Source organism: Meriones unguiculatus, chromosome 11 (assembly GCF_030254825.1).
Source record: "Meriones unguiculatus strain TT.TT164.6M chromosome 11, Bangor_MerUng_6.1, whole genome shotgun sequence".
NCBI classification, from domain to species: Eukaryota; Metazoa; Chordata; class Mammalia; order Rodentia; family Muridae; genus Meriones; species Meriones unguiculatus.
In genome coordinates, this window is record NC_083359.1 from 57,338,298 (window position 1) to 57,355,116 (window position 16,819).

A 16,819-nucleotide genomic window follows, 5' to 3' on the forward strand; every position below is an offset into this window, starting at 1 on the left:
AAATCCCAGAAACAAGTAATTTATCCATTTAAAATCGCTGTTATTCTGAGTAATGTAATGAACTCTTGTGCCATCCTGCTCAAGACCTGAATCATCTCTTGTCCTGAGTGTCCACATGGTGTAGCTTCTATTTGCCAGCCACTTGGCCATCTCTGTTCCCAGATAAGCTGTGTGGTATCACAGTTCTTGTCTTTAAATCATCACTATTTTCTTAATGACTCCAAAGCACAAATGTCTTTTAGCTAGCAATTTCATCATAGTCTCCATCCTCTTTCTTCTCCCCTGTATCTCAGGATGGCCTGGAACTCACAATGGAGCTTAGGCTAGCCTCTAGCCCTTGACAATTCTTTAACCTTAACCTCCCAAGTCATAGACATGGACCTCCCCAGTTTACTCTATTGCATCGGTTTTTGTTTTGTTTTGTTTGTTTCCTGTGCAGGTGATTGAATCCAGGAATTTATAAATGCTAAACATACGTTTTACTATTGAGTGCCACTGTCAGCCATTTAGTCTTAGCTACTGGTTGCATTCTCTTACTGTGTCTACATTATAAATTAAGCTTTATCTCAAGTATGTGTAGGAAAGACATCACAGGTAGGGCTGGCACTGTGACTTCCAGGCATTCCCTACAAGTAGTAGGCAGATCCTCTGAAGACATATAGTTCTCTGGTTCTCTTTGTACATTTCTACATGTTTTTAAATTCCTAATCTGTGCGTTGCTGAGGTTTGCACTTTCTTGTATGCCTTATATAAATGCATGCATTTTGCCTTTTCTCTTTCAACACTGGGTCAAAAATTCACCCCTCTGTAGTTTGTTCATTTTTACAGCCAAGAAATGATGCTTCATTCCCTTTCAGGCTTCTGCTTCCTGGCAGTGCTTCTTTGGACATTCGTGGGCCTCTCTTCTGAGGTTTATGTCTAAGAGTTTTTCTATCCGGGAGTGCAATTGCTGGAGAGCACACAGAGTCACCTTTGCCAGCTTCCACTACTCCACTGTGATCCTGAGAACTGCAGAGGTGCTTTTACCCTGTTGTTTGCCTAAGGCCAGGGGTCCTGGTTGCCCAGAACCCACTTGATCTCAGCTACCCCATGACCCTGACTCCTAGCGTCACCTTCAATGGTATGGTCTTTCTTCCCAAATAAAGTTAATGTATTTCTTCAAACTTGCTATTGAGCACCCAGTGTGCCCAGAAAAATGTTGAGAGCACACCGAGGCAAGACTCTTTTTGGGAAGCCAAGACATGGGTGCAAATATCAACTCAGGTGGCTGAAAAATCACTCCTTCCATTTTCCTACTCAGCCCTGCCCTTGGGCTATGGGGCACACAATGCCAAGTTGTCTCCTGAGCTTCCACACAAACATCCAGTGACCTCCTGGATAGCTTCTTTTAAAGACCTTTAATTCAAATGGGTGTTGGATGCAGCTGACCCCCTGACAAAGTGGAGACAGCTTCCCAAACCAAGAATTAATTATCAGGTCGATTTGTCGAGAAACCCTCAGTGGTAGATAGTCAGCTTCCTCCCACCCTGGAACCCCTGTCCTGAATCCCTGACTTGACCCAACCCCTCTCACATCAGACAGAGAGGCGTCGCCAGAGGGCTTCTGGCCCCACACGGTTCAATTTCCCAAAGCGTTTGCTAACCCTGCCTCCTGTTCAATATTACCTTTGGTTAAACCCCACTTCGTTTCAATATTACGTTAATTAAACAGCCCCCTAGTGCGGCGTGGTGGCTCCTGTCTTTACTTCCAGCATCCCCAGCCTCCAGGAGGCAGGGGCCTGTGGATTTCTGGAGTCAATCACTCCAGACTCCGACTTCTCATCTGGGGTTCTGGGGAGCACCCTGTACTTCTCTGAGTAGTGCCTGCAGCAGCCATTGATTCCGTTTCTGATCTTTCGGGGAAGATAAGATTTCCCACCCAGGTACCTGGCCCTTGCTTGCTCAGTCAGGAGGTAGGTTCCCGAGTGGAAAGCAGCTGGCGCTTCACCCACCCACGGGTGCCCACGGGTGGTGTCCGAGTTGCCTCAGGTCCTTGCACTATTAGCCTCAGTTAAGTATGGGTCCGCTGTCTTCCTGCGGCACAGTTCTAACCCCGCCCCTTAGCCCACGGTGGGCTATCAGCAAGCAAGAACTGCCTTTGGCGCGAACGGTATTTCAATGCCGGTGTGCACTCAAGCTGGCGGAGTTGAGTCTCATCGTCTTTTAGGAGGCTGGCTTTCTAGGGGACATGTTTCTCACGCAGCGCCTGCTTAGCTAAGCAGAGTCGTCAAGGTGGTTTCTGGCTACTGGGGTGTGTTCTGGGGTCCCCTCCCCCACTCCCTCACAGCTGCCGGCATTCTACACCCCAAATTACGGTCCATGCTCTAACTTTTCTGCGCGGCTTTCAGCTCTTGGGTTTCCGAGGGCTAAGTCGATTTCCAGGCAGCGAGCTCGGCCTGACCCCGATCTATGGGTCCCGCCCCCCGCCCCACTCCCTGGCACTGCGGACCGCGACTCTGAGGGAAGACGCGGGCCGGCGCCAAGCTGGTCCGACTGGTTCTGAGCAGGAAGTCCCCCGCCCTCGCCCCGAGCCGCAGAGCAGCCCCGCGCCAGCCCCGGCTTCGGCGCGGCCCGCAGCGCGGTGGGAGCGCCCCGCAGAGCAGCCGCGCGGGACCCGCCCCGGCGGACCTCAGCGCGGCTTTGTCTGGGACGCCCACACCTCGGAGGCAGCTCCCGGGGCCGGCGAATGGGAGCGCGGCGGCGCGGGGCCGAGCCCCGCTGAGATAAGCGGCCATGTGACCCTACCTGGCGCGGGGGAGGGGCCGCAGGTGAGCGGCGCGGCGCGGAGCTCGGCGCGCGGCGGCCGCGCGGCTCGGCAGCATGTCGGTCAGCAGGAAGGACTGGTCCGCGCTGTCCAGGTGAGTGCGGCCACCGGGGCCGGGTGGGCCGGGGCTTAGGAGGCCGCTGCGCCCCTTCTCATCTCCTCCCTCGGACACAGGATGAAGTGAGCTCTTGGCCTTGTTGCGCTTGGGTGGGGACAGAATTGAGACCAAACTCTAGACCCTTCAGCTGACGGGGTGGGTGGTCTCCCTGCTCCGCAGCTTCCTGTCCCCTTAGGTCTTAAAAGGCAGGCTAGAGGAAGGATGGTCCGCAGCATGGACAGCCCAAGATGCACTGTCTCTGAGAGCAGAGGAACCTATCAGGGAGCTGGGAAAGTTCAAGACTTACTCTTGAGCGAACCCTCAGTCTCTGCGGTTCTGTTAAGAGTTTTAGAGTGGGCCTGAGAAAGGACCTTTAGCCCCCCCCCCCTTATGTAATCAACAGAATTGGGGTCTGTGAATAGGATTAGAGAGAGCAGCTCTCCTATCCCAAAGAGAGGCTCAAATTCTGAGCATGGCATCTTGCTGAGAACAAGATAGTTGCTATCCCTGTCTGTGCTGCAATCTGTTTGTCAGAAACTGGATTTGCTCTCTGCCTGCTGCACAGCCTACGGGTCAGAGAAGTCTAGGAGGGGCGTGTATCTGGGAGGCAGCCCCTCTCTGCCTCCTCCTGGAGTTGCCCCTCCCTCTCCACAAGTGTTGAAATGAGCATCTTTTCTTCTCTGTCCTCTCTCTGAGTCCCTAGCTTGGAATGCATGCTTTGTCCTCAGGGAACAGAGGCTTCTGCTGGAGCTCCGTTCTTTCTATTTCTTAGGCTCCAGTCAGGGTAAGAACTGGCCCCTTGGCCTCTCTAAAGTGGGCTTTAGGTCTGCGGACCTTTTGTGGGCTCAGAGCTATGTCTGCAGGTGCAGTCCCGAAACCCTCTGGCACGGTGGGTACCACAGCTTTGTTTATCAAGGCATCTCTCGTACATTTCCCACCACCTCAGGAGCCGCCTGAGGGCATCAGAGTGTTTGCAGTCCCAGCCTCTCACAGAAGCGCATCATCTGGGTGAGGACTTCCTCCTCAGACCCTTAGGACACTGCTTTGAAGTATGTTTGTCCCTCAGCCTCAGAGCAGAGAGGTCCACAGTATCAAGGGGAAATGTAAGCCCCAGGAGGGTGAGCTCCAGTGCTCTGGAAAGGGAACCCAGGCGGCCTTAGAGGTCAGACACACCCCAGGGAAGGTATGTGCTGAGGGTGGAGCCAGTGTGGCAAGGCCTTGGACTCTGTCTGTGGGTCAGTGTGCATGGGGTTGGTGCGGGAGTGTCTGTTTCTGGGTGTGGGCCCATCCGTGCCTATGAATGCGTGCTCAAATACATGTTGTGCAGCCTCTGTGTGGGTGAGCATGTTTATGGCCTGTGTAGAAACGAGATGTCTGTGTGCAGCGGAGTTTGCCCCCAGTATGTGCCATCTAAATGATTGAAGATGTTAGTACTGCATATTAAAAATACAAACTAGATCCCACTGCCTCAGACGTGCCCAGACTGATGAGGGTGTTTGTGATTTTATATTTACTTATTTCATTTTTGTCTAAAAGCTGTGTGTGCTTGTGTGCGTAGGAGATTTGGCTGGGGGGGGCACTAGAACTTTTAACGGGAATGAGGTCTGGTCTTATCGTGTCCACTGCTCAGTTGAACATAGAATCATGTGGCTGCAGGGGCGAGGCTGAGTTCCCATGGGATGTCCTGGTTAAATGGCAGTGGAGCCCTGGGGAACCAGTCCTGCCACCAGAGGACCTAGTCTGGCCTCCCTGCCCAGTCCCAGCCGTCATGGAACCCCGTGGGCAGATGCAGCTACTGCCAGCAGCCTCCCTGATGAGGCACCTGGAACAGAGGACCGCTCCTGCTCCGCTCTCTGAGTGAGCAACAAGCCTCAGCGGGCTGCAGGAAAGGCTGTGAGTCAACACCAGCCAAACCTTCCAGGCTGGGGAGGCCTGTGCTGAGGGCGGGACAAAAGTGGCCTCAACCAGAGCCTAGGCAGAGATCTGTGAGCTTGCGCTCACTGTCTCTGCTGTGAGGTCGGAAGCTGCAGGCCTGGGAAGGGGCAGTGGTGAGCTGCTTGCCCTGGGCAGTCTCCTCCATGTGCTGACCTGGCGACCAGTGAGGATATGCCAGCCTGTCTGTGGGGGGTTATGGGTGGATCTGAGAGCCCTAGTTACGGTTAATCATTTCCTTGCCTGGCCCTTAAACAGCCCTCTCACCTCCCATTCCTCCCTGGATTCTCCTGATTCCTTTCTTTAGACTGTCTGGTGCAGAAGGGACCTCAGAGCACCCACAATAGCTCCTCAGGATGTGGAAAGGGAGCCTGAGGCCTGCCTGCTCAGGAGCTGAAGATTGGCCCAAAGTCACAGCCACACCTAGGATCCTTCCACTGTTCTCCCTTTTCCCATGCCCAGCTCTTTGAGCCCCAGGACTGAATGCTTCTGGGGCATCTTTATGAATCCCCTAGCTGTGTAAACCAGACCAGCTGAGCCTTCATCTGCCGTGTAATAGGCTTCTGTGTGACCATCGGAGGAAATGGGTTCTATTCCCAAGTGCAATGGAGCAGTGATGTTTTTAGTCATCCAAGAGAAAGGGTGGAGTTGGTGAATCAGGAGTGGGGAGGAATAGCAGCTTTCCCGGGAGGCACAGAGAGGGAAGTGTGACCCCCAGTCAAGGCCACAAGGCGGAGGAAAGGGTGTGGAGGGGAGTGAGTAGTGAGCTGGGCTGCTTCATCAGCTGCCAAGTCTCTGGGCTGTTAGGGCTTGTGGGTTTCACATAGGACCTGGCTCTAGGGCCCAACGGCCGTTGGCTTTCCCCGAACCTCTGTTCTCCCAGCTGCACCCCAGAGTGTGGCTGCCCCTGCTCGTGCTTAGGCCCCCTTTGTTTCTGAATGCTCAGCTGTTAGGCTCTGGTTTAGGACCAGCATTCATGTCCCAACCAGAACAGGAGACATTTTTCTTGGTGCCCTGGTTAAGGCAGGAGCTTTGGGAGGCTGACATAGGTGGGAACTCATGATTCCTTCTTTTCTGTAGCCATGCTTTCTCTGGAAACTTACGAACTCCTTGAAGCCTCAGGTTTCTCAGGTTGGAGTTGGGTAGGACCACCTGGCTCATAGCCCTGAACGGGATAATGTCAGTGGGTTTGTGACGTGCTTAGACCAGCCTCTGCTGTTACAGTAAATGCTGACACATTAGTGCTCATCCATCCTCCCTCATTCTTTTACTTATTGATTTGTTTTTCACCATTTCAAGCCCCGTCTTAAGTCCCCAATAACTGATTCATCACTGGCATTTCAGCAATTGCACTTGCTAAGGAACTGACCTTTGTCCCTCCTTCTCTTCCATTTCTGTCCATTTCTTCCTTTAGAGGCCAATAATCTTTGCTTATTGGAGATAACATTCTTCCCCTGGGGTGGGGTGAGATAGCAGGAGTACCGAGGTTTTGCTGGGTGTTGGGACTTGAAGGTAGCCCCATGATTTCTGAGCAGCAGGGGTTGGTGACTGCACCACCCTTCTTGAGCGCTGGGGTCTTGGAAGCACTAATAGATATCTGGCCCTGATTTCTGCAGCTAGCTCTGGGCCAACCTGGTCATGAGTCATGTTTGAGGAGACCTCGAACATATTTCAGGCTGATGGCATGGCACAGAGAGCTCCAGTGGAGGGCAAACAAACCCCTTGCCTCCCCAAGGGCAGTGAGCAGCAGATGAGAACAGGGTTGCTCATGGTCAAGGAATCCTGCTGGGTGTGGGTGGGGAGTGTTCACTTTCCTCTGGATATGGACCCTCCCTGGGAGGGTGGGTAAGTACTTATTCCCAAATTAGGACAGGAGTAGGAGAGTGAGAGAAGGAGCAGTGTCCTCATCTGCACGCCAGCAGAAGTTGGTGGAGAGGAGGTGGGATATCAGACCTTGGCTCATTACAGACCGTTGATTCATGTGTAGTGTGGGGGTGAGTGAAGGATCAGTCTGTGAAGTGTACAAAGATCTCAGGGCTCATGTGAAGCCCAGGGGAGTCACACTTAAGATCTGTGATCAGGGCCAGAAGGAAAATCCGTGGGCCTTTTTCTTTTGTACTGAGGTAGAATACAGTTGTGACTGAGATGTTCAGGGGAAGTGAGGTTGCCATCTTAGTGGTGGAATTGGGTATTCTAGAAGGTTCTCTTCTAAGGTAGCTCCTCTCTTGGGGTGATGAGCAGACACTCCCTTCCTCATATAGAGAGGGGCAGACTGCCTTTTGGGGCTCACGACTGGCTCCCTCTCTGTATTCTTCTCCATCAAGGCAGAAGTTGGCAGTTCCTCCGGAAGAGGAAGTCCTGACATCTATACTTGTTTGTCTACATTTGTTGGCACTTGCTGGCCACCAGGTTAGATACCAGAGGTCTCCAAAGCCCGCTGCTCTGTCCTAATGTCCCTGTCTAGTTCCTCTGCAGGCTGTCCTTAGCCTACCATCTTCCGCTGAGCATCTACCTCTTACATTAGAACTTTGCACTCATAACGCCCTCCTGGGACCCTGTGCCACCAGACCTGACACCACAGGCTCTTTCTCTTGAACAATGTTTATACACCTAAGCATCTCATATCAGTTGTGTCCTGGCTTTGTTTCCTTGCTTATTGTGTGACTTCCCCAGCCTCCATGAATGGAGATGTGTTGTTGTCTTTCCTGCTGTATTTTAGCTCCCAGAATCACTCCTAGCCTGTAGGCACTCAAAAATCATTTGGTTAGTGAATGTTGGCTGTGCAGAAGTGATGCCTTGGAATGTAATCGTCCTCTCCAAAAGTCAAGGGAGTGACTTGCCCAAAAGCAAGGTGACTAGAAGCCAGGTCGCTGAGCGAGCCTGCCTTGCAGACAGCAGACCCAGGCATGTATTTTTAGATAAAACTCAGTTGTGTACAAATCGTGAGTTTTACAGAAGGGTGTAAGAAATAGATACAATGAGAGGGGTAGCTACTCTTCCTGCCCCTGCCCCCGCCTCTAGGGTTTTAATTTGTGTCTCTTGCTGACACCTAGACTACTTAGAAAAGACCCCTACTCCCCTTTCTGACAAACCTCATAAATGAAGTAGTTAAATATGGCTAACAGTCTATACCTTAAGGCCGACCTTACTGTAACGTGTGTATAAGTAAGGTTCCCTTTGAGGAATGTTTCTCTGTTGCCTCCTTCAGCTGCAAGACAATACTGTGTACCTTTAAAAAGTTGCCTCTTCAAGGACAGAATTCTATGCATAAGAGAAAGGAATATGCTCAGCCTACTTTCCTAATACCCCAACTTGGTTACAGATTGGGGTTGCTACACTAATTAGGGCTGTTGAGTGTTTATTTGTTGTTTGGGTGGGTGGAGGGAAGGTGGGCGATAGGTGGATGTTGGTAGGGTAGGTGGATAAAGATGGTGAGGAGGACAAGTGTGTGTGTTGACTGGATTGCAAGGTAGGGTGCTTGCTGGCTGGATGAGTGGGTTAGTGGGGACTGTTTGACTGCCTGAAAGTGTCTAGTTAGTCTCAGAAAGGCAAGGTCACAGGAGTGGAAAATAAATGTAGAGTATATGGAGTCCCCTTGCTGCTCCAGGCAAGCGGAAAACAGGTGAGAGAGGCCCTGAGAAGTGGCAGTCTACAGTGGTTTTCTCAGGCTGATTTGTGAGTCCACCCTTCCCCTACCACCAGTGGTGAAGGATTTTTGTGGGGAATGAACAAGTAGAGGCAATTCCTCAGTTATCGTCTGTGGAGGACTAAGCAGAGAGAGGGCCTTGTCAAGAACACTGCCCCGAGATTCCATCATCCAGAGATGGTAGCTCCCTCAGTAAAATCCAGCACAGCGGTTCTCAGCTGGGGCTATTTGGTAACACCGTACAATGTCTTTGGTTGTCACACCTGGGGCTTGTTGCTATTGGCATCCAGGGGCTGCTCGGTACCCTGTAATCCAGGGCGGCTCCTCACAAGGAGTTACCTGGCTAAAATGTTGGTAGAACCAACTGGGAGAAACTCTTACCTAACCACATCCCTTCAAGCTATGGCGAAAGGAACTGCACTGAAAAATTAAATTCCCTAGTAGTCAAGTTAAAGAAGAAGTAAAAGGGGGAAATGAAATATCTCATTTGCTTTAATATCAAAAGTGACCATTTTAACATGAAATCAATTTGCACTTTCTTGCTTCTTTTAATACAGACTGTCACTATGTAGCGTAGAGTAGCCTTTAGTTCCTGGGCTCAAGCCTTCTAGCCAGCTGGAACTACAGATACAAACTATCATAGAAAGTTACACTGATAGCAGAGGCAGAGGAAGGTGGATGTGAGTTCAAGGCTAGCTTGGTCTAAAAAGTGAGTCCAGGACAGCCAGGTCTACATAGAGAAACCCTGCCTCAAAAACAAACAAACAAACAAACAAACAAACAAACAAACGAAAGTTACACAGTTTCAGGGAGAAATTTCACATTTTGTTCTTTGTGCTGGGTCTTTGAAATCTGGTATGTGGTATTTATATTAGCTATCTCTGTCCCAGTTATCTGCATTACAGTGCCCCAGGGCCACTGGCAGCTGGGCTGTCAACAGGCAGTTCGCCTTCCCCAACAAGCCTGTGGGAGTAAGTCTGGGCTGTGCTGATTTCTACCTCCTTTCCCTAGTCTGGCCCGACAGCGCACTTTGGAGGACGAGGAGGAGCAGGAGCGTGAACGCCGGAGGAGGCACCGCAACCTGAGTTTAACCACAGACGATGACTCTCCAAAACTCACCCAGAATGGCGCTCAGAGACCTGTGGAGAGGTACTTGGTTGGGATGGGGTCTGAACATCATTTCATCATTCTGAGTAGTAGTGGGGTCTCAGCTGTCCCAGGAAGACTGTGTGAAATCAGTTTGGCCTGCGAGGGATTTGGTTCTAGAATAAGGCCATTGGTGGGAAGATAAAATTCAAATCCTTCATCATCCCCAGACCCATCCTCAGCCCAAGCATGGTTCCTATCTTGTCATCACACTCCTGGATGCTGTTTGGTGAACCTGTCCATGAGCCCTACTCTGCTGGAAGTTTTATGTATGAAGCTCCCTCAGTCCTCATGATGTTTGAGAGGTCACTGGTAGTAACTTGCTTTATAGCAGGAGAGACTCAGGGAAGCATGCTGATAACTCATTCAGGTTCCATATCTAATGAGTGTGGCCACAGTCTTCATCCACACTTGTCAAACTTCCCTTAAACAGGTTACCTACCTCCTCACACTCTAATCCTTTCCACTCCAAGGGGAGCAAAATAGGGCTGATCATGACATCTAGGTTTGGGGATTGTGAGGAAAATAGAAAGAAGGGCCCAGAACTTACTGAATGCTGCCTGTGTGCTAGGACTTTGTTCTCACAGGGCGGCTCTCATTTCACTGCCTAACAAGCTCAGTTTACAGATTTGAAAGACTCAGACAGTAAGTTAACTTGCCTGAAATCACATGAAAAGTAAGGTGACAGGAGCCACAGACTCCTTTAGCTGGAGACAAAGGCCTTGAGTTGTCTTTCTTTCTTTCTTTCTTTCTTTCTTTCTTTCTTTCTTTCTTTCTTTCTTTCTCTCTTTCTCTCTCTCTTTCTCTTTTTTTCTTTCTTTCTTTCTCTTTCTTTCTCTCTTTTCTCTTTCTCTCTTTTTCATTCTTTCTTTCTTTCTCTCTCTTTCTTTCTCTCTTTCTTTCTTTTTCTTTCTGTCTTTCTTTCTCTCTCTTTCTCTCTTTCTTTCTCTCTCTTTCTCTCTTTCTTTCTTTCTTTCTTTCTTTCTTTCTTTCTTTCTTTCTTTCTTTCTTTCTTTCTGTTTTTCTTTCTTGTTCTTATAAATCTCCCAATGAAGAAAGCTCCCCTGTGTCCCTTGGGCTGACCCAAACCCATGGCCATCACCATGTTCTAGACATACCCACATGACAGACAGGATAATAGGATGCTGCCTCAGAAACCTTGGATTTTCCTTTCAGCCCCTTACCAGTTAGCTGTCATGGTCTCCCCTAGGCTCTGGTCCTCTAGGCTCTGAAGAGGAACTGTACTCACTCCTTTGAGCCCTCCCAGCCATTGCCCCAGCCCAAAACCTATAAAGCAGTTGCTTGATCAGTGTTAGCGATTATGGCTGAACAGTTCACTGTACCCTGTACAGGAGTCAGTGACTTCTCGCTAACCCAGGGTGCTTTGTTCAAGTGACACCGTGGAAGCATCCAGAATCCATGAAAGTGATTACTTTTAAAATATTGTTGGTGGGGGAGGGAAAGCAAGGTGTGACTTCCTAGCCTCCTCCTTGGTAAGCCTGGAGGCATCTCACTGAGTCAACTGCACCCAGGGTCACCCTCACTCCAGATCTCATCTGATTCTGTCCACCTTCTCTCCCTGTGTCTTTGACTCAGGCTGCCCAGTGTGGAAGAAACAGAGGTCCCCAAGCCATCACCCCCAGCCTCCAAAGATGAAGATGAAGACTTCCAGGCCATCCTTAGGACGAGGAAGGAGCGGAGACAGAGGCGGCAGGTGGTAGAGGCTGTTCAGGCTCCGGTGCAGGATGGGCTTCAGGCAGAGGAGGACAGAGACAGTCCAGGCCCTGAGCAGACCTTGACACAGCCCTTTAAGAAGAAAGTGGAACCCCTGCCTCGCCGGAGACTGAGTCGGGAGCAGCGAGGCCCTTGGGCCCAGGAAGAAGAGCACGGAAGGGGCAGAGAGCTTAGGGGAGGGGAAAAGGAGCTTCCAGAGGAGGCTCAGGAGAAGTCCTTGGTCTCTGAGAAACCATCTGTCCCAGAGAAGGCTCCAATGCCTGCCAAGAGACTGGTTTCAGAGAAAGCCTGCCCCTCTGAGAAGAGAACAGCCACAGAGAAAACATCCTCGACTGAGAAGAGACACAGCCCAGAGAAGTTGGTTTCAGAAAGAATGAGTGTGTCAGAGAGGTCACCGGTGCCTGAGAAGACACTTGTGTCTCTGAAGACGGCAGTACCAGAGAAAAGGTCCACTCCGGTTCTAGAAAAAGCCATTGTCTCTGAGAAGATGCAGGAGAGAAGGCTGGTGTCCGAAAAGGCATCCATCTTCGAGAAGTCACTAGTCTCAGAGACAAAGCTGATTACAAATAAGTCAGTGTCAGAGCGGCCCCAGGCCCCTGGAGGAAGCCAGGCCATCACAATGGAGCCCAGAGGAAGGGCCGTGCCTGGGAAGAGCCAGCCATCCTCTGCTGAGCAGGGCACACCAGACCCTCCTACTAAGGCTTCTCGATTCCCACCCATCACACTCCAGGTTGACCTTGTTCTTGTCCCCTCTCTTGCTCTCCCTGGCAGGCCTCACTGCAGCCCAGTCCTATAGATCTGGCTCCTCTTCTCCTCCAATTTTTAGGTTGGCTTTGGCAGTTTCTTCTCTCCTTGCTATTTCTTGTTACTGTCAGAATAGGACACTGAGTCAGAGGCAGCTTGTTGGAACTAAGAGGGGCCATGTGCAGAGAGCACCTAGGCTTTCAAACCGCATCCTCATCCAGGTCCTAGACCCCAGCCCCTGCACCATTCCTTTCTGCTCAGAGCCAGAGTACCCTGTGGCCTGTCCACTACAGAGCCCTCTAAGGAAACTAGTGCCCATTAAGCATGGGGGCCTTACGCTACATAGTAAACTCTTAGGATGCCTCAGATTGGTCCAAAACCAAAGCTCTGCATGGCAGCTGGGCTGCATGAGACTATATAGCTGCTATGTAGCTGGAGCAGGAGAGTGAGGTACAGGCAGTCAGTCTGACTCTTTTCTTCCATCTCTAGCTTCTGGGATGAGCTAGGCCACCTGCGGTCCCCTGGAAGTTCAGGCTTGGGGGTCTGCTTGGGCCTAGGAGCACCCTATACTTGTACAGAGGAAGGTGAGTTCTTGTCTGACACCTCTGCTCCACTCAGGTGAAAATTCCCAGCAAGGATGAAGAGGCAGACACACCGTCACCTACTCTGCTCACCTACAGCAGCTCCCTCAAACGCTCCAGCCCCAGGACCATCTCCTTTCGGGTAAGAGCCAGGAGACCCTAGTCACCAGTCCACTGCAGAGCACACAAAAGAAACCAATACCCATTGAGTGAGAGCTGTAGGTTCCACAACAGGGAGAGCCTCCTCAGAGACTGGATAGAGAGGAGCTTTGAGTTTCCGTGGGTGTCGAAAGCAGATTTTAAATAAGTCATTTTAAATAAAGGAGAACAGCTGAAGACCTAGAAAACTGGTGTGGGGTGTGTGTGTGTGAATAAATGTGAGCAGCCCCACCTAGTGGATAAGATCAGGAGTGCAGGAAGATGTACTTGCCAGACTGGATTGCACTGTCATAGTCCTCTGTGTCTTCATCAGTCTCTGTCCTTCCTTGGAGGGAGGGACAGGGCAGAGAGCAGCAGGCTTCTCTCCAGTGTTCTCTGACCCTGACTTGATCCCATGTGATGGGACTGGAGAGTTTCATCTGGTCTGTCTCAGTGTTTATTCTTGGTTCTTTTGTTTACTGGGTCATCTGCTCATCCACTGATTAAATGGACCCTGATGCATGCAAGTCTCTGGGAAAGCGGTGGTGGGCCTGAGGCTGACCAGTACTCCCAAGGCTCTTGGGCAATGGCAAGGTAGATAGGAATGCAGTTTGTAGCCGTGCTTTGGCAAGGCTGGCGAGACAGAGGACGGGCTCTGGGTCCACCTGGAGGGCAAAAGCTGGTGCTTCCAGATAAGCCTTTTAATGAAGACTTGGCACTGTGTGTGTGTGTGTGTGTGTGTGTGTGTGTGTGTCCTCAGGAGGAAGATGCATCCTGAGAACTAGACTCCTCACTGAAGAGGGGGCATGGACTTTCCTGAGACCCTCACTTACCAACCACACCTTCTCATTTCAGATGAGCCCCAGGAAAGACAACTCAGAAACAACCTTAACCCGAAGGTGAGCTGCCTGGAGGCCTTGGCTCTCTGTTGTCTAGTCATAGATCTTTCCACCTGCCATTATTGTGCCAGATGAGGAAAGATGCAGATTTTGCTTGGGGCTGTAGATCAGGCAGGGTAACAGGACTGACAGGAGGTCCCAGGGTTGGGTGAGATTGTATTGGGAGGGAAATATCATGAGAACTCTGTGTGCTATGTCAGAGTTGTGATGTGATCTATGTCCTGTGATCTTTCCCGTGCTTGAAGGAGAGACAGTTTTGATGGGGCTCTGAAGAGGGAGGAGGCTTTGGTCTGTCTTGGAGTTGTGGTGGGAAAGGATAGAAGAACATTCCAGAAGGGAGACTATGGTTAGGACAAAGAAGGAAAATTCTCAGTTGTGTCAGGCCTAGAGCAGGGCCTGGGAACCTGCATGTTTAGTAAGCACCTTGCTTTGTAACTCTGAGCCAAGTACATGGAGGATGGTGCATGTGCTCATTGGTACCTGGGGGTGCGAGTGGGAATAGAGACAGACATAAATAGGTCCTGAAATGTAGTGCTGGTGTTACAAGTTTCATCCACTTCTGCTGTACTTATCTACCTGCTAAGCCTTTAATAAGGGCCTATGTTCCTAGGCCTGGGGCTTGGGGTGGGGATGGAGCAAGAGAACAAAGACAGGACAGCGGCTAACCTTAAGTGACTCACTGGAGACCATGAAACACATAGCCACCCAAGCAGGTAGGTGCAGGGACGGCAGTGTGAGCCAAGGCTGGAAGCACAGGAGATACACAGTTCTCACAGCCTGTGAAAACTGAGGTGTGTTTAGCGGAAGTGACAGAGTAGGAAAGGAGAAGGGAAGAAGGAAACGGCGGGAAGTGTGTCTGATCCTGAGATGCCCCGTGGAGTAGTTCCTGGAGTCTATAGACTTCACACTGATCAAGTTATTACAGTCCACTCTGCAACAGAGGCATCTTGAGGAGCCCCTTTCCTCCCTCTCTGCCAGCATGATGGGGCAGCAGGGTGCTCTTCAAGCCCTGGGGGCAGGCCTGGCCCCCTAGGTGCAGAGTCTCGCCTGGTTTGTTTCATTCTGTCTTCCCATCCTACAGTGCCAGTGTGAGGCTGCCGGCTAGCACGGTCAAGCTGGGAGAGAAACTGGAGAGATACCACACAGCCATCCAGGTAGGAGCAGAGGGTCCCTCCATAGCAGCAGGAGCCCTTGCTAGGGTGGAGCTCTGGCCAGTCACAGCTCTGCCGCTCACATCTCTGATTTGCTGGTTTGCAGAGGTCAGAATCTGTCAGGTCTCCAGGCTCGTCCCGCACTGAGGTCCTTGTGACTCCTGCCGGTGTAGCCAGCAAGCGCAACCTCTTTGAGAAGGAGCTGGTAGGCCAGAACCGTACAGACCAAACCTCCATCCGAAAGGTGAGGGCCAGGTCCCAGCTGCCAGGTTCTAGACTGATGACCTCTCTGACATCTTTGAAGCCTGGGCCTAGTCCTTGGCAGGATTAGAAGCTGAATTGTTCTGTCAGTGCTGGCAGAGCCTTAATGTACTTGGATAAGTCTCCTTAATGGGGTGCAGAGCTCCCGGGGGGGGGGGGCTATTTCAGGTACACATAGCCTGAGCTGAGTAAACGTTGTGGTGAGGAGACTCTTGTCCCCATTCTAGGGCCTTTGAAAGAGCCTTATGTCGAGGACTCGGAACCTTAAGGTAGAAATTTTCTTTCTAGGAGAATCTACGTTTGTCAGGAGTTGTGACATCAAGACTTAACCTGTGGATCAGCAAGACACAGGATTTTGGAGACCAAGGCCCTCAGGTATCCTCACTCACATGTCCCTTAAAGACAGATCAGGTCAGAGGAGGAAGAGGCCTGGCAGCATCGGGTCATTTCAGAAGTGGAGCTGGTGACGGGGTGTGGGGTCAGGGCGCAACCTGTGGGTGAGAGCTGTGGAGAGGAGTGGGGTCTGGGTCTCTTTCCCCTCAGGAAGAACAAAGACATTTGGAGTAGGGAACAAGAGGGGCCCCCAAGTCCTTCTGTCCGAGCTCCTGCTCTCTACTCTGATGTCCAAATTAGGAGGTGCGGAGAGAAGCAGCAGTCACCAAGAGGGCTCAGTGGGGAAACAAGTCAAACACACCCCTGGATGCAGAGGTGAGTGGGGCAGGAGGGGCCCTAGATACAGCGGGAAGTCTCACAAACCTACATAGTGCATGCTCTAAGTGGACTGCAGCTCCGTGGTCTGTCTCTATGTGCTGAGATGGCTTGCCCATCAGAATAATGGGAGCCTTACACTAGCCTGGCTAAGCCTCCCTCATCTCACCACCAGGCATGGGGCATTTTACCCAGTGAAGGTAGAGGCTTGGCTGTCCAAAGGTGTACCTTCTTGTCCAGAGGTGTCCTCCCCCATAGCCCTAGGAACCCCTTTTTCCTTGCTCTAACTGGCCTTTGTCCCACAGGTGTGACAAGCCCTGTCAGGAAAAACTGCAAACCCACATCCCGAGGGCCCTTCTTCACGTTGGCTCCTGCCCTGCGGTACCCCTGACTCTTACAGTCCCCGATCCCTTTCTGCATCTGGGTCAGGGATCTTGGAGGCCAGGAACATGAACAACAGCCCTCCAGCCCCTTTCCAGCCCAGCCGGGAAGCAGATGTGGTCTGGCACTTTCTTGTCCTGCTGCAGGCACAGCATACCCTGAACCCAGAAGAGCACACCAGCCATTGGCATTTCCATGTCCTCTCTAGAGACTGTCCCTACCTCCTGCTCACTTCCAGCTGGGTTAGTTTTTGCCAGCTCCAGAGTTACCTGTCTCGCCTGCTCTCAGCAAGTACTCTGTGTGCCTGTGGTGGCCCCACACTAGTCCTGGACCCATTCACTGCTCCCTGAGGCTCTTTCAGGCCAGACTGGAAAGGAGTCTCTAGGCATTGCCCAAGGGCTGCATCTTCCTGCTTTGTGCTCTGTTCCCTGCCACCCCCACTGCCCTGATCGGGAACTCGGTGCCTTTTTGTTACCACATGCCTTACTCTCTCTCAGAAAGCCCTTTTCTCAGGAAGGATCTGATAAAGTCATTCACTCTCAGGCCTGAGTGGCTGGTAATGCCGATGGCTTTGTTCCCACAGGCTTTGCTTTCCTTTG

At 51.4% G+C, this 16,819-nt stretch overlaps 1 protein-coding gene across 1 annotated transcript; it reads left to right on the top strand.

Annotated features, from left to right (window-relative positions):
• Positions 1-2,728: 2,728 nt before the first annotated feature.
• Positions 2,729-16,762, top strand: Lad1 (ladinin 1). Its single transcript, XM_021636676.2, has 10 exons — positions 2,729-2,896; positions 9,489-9,626; positions 11,220-12,087; positions 12,720-12,824; positions 13,676-13,719; positions 14,801-14,873; positions 14,977-15,114; positions 15,420-15,506; positions 15,765-15,839; positions 16,145-16,762. Exons 1-10 carry the CDS (start codon positions 2,859-2,861, stop codon positions 16,148-16,150), a joined length of 1,572 nt encoding a protein of 523 aa, XP_021492351.1. The 5' UTR covers positions 2,729-2,858; the 3' UTR covers positions 16,151-16,762.
• Positions 16,763-16,819: the final 57 nt, after the last annotated feature.

Bases quoted from the DNA above. Each gene is read 5' to 3' on its own strand.
- Lad1 (XM_021636676.2), top strand. From the start codon at position 2,859: ATGTCGGTCAGCAGGAAGGACTGGTCCGCGCTGTCCAG. The intron at 9,627-11,219 runs GTACTTGGTTGG...TCTTTGACTCAG, and splicing joins GCTCAGAGACCTGTGGAGAG to GCTGCCCAGTGTGGAAGAAA. The intron at 15,507-15,764 runs GTATCCTCACTC...TGTCCAAATTAG, and splicing joins TTGGAGACCAAGGCCCTCAG to GAGGTGCGGAGAGAAGCAGC.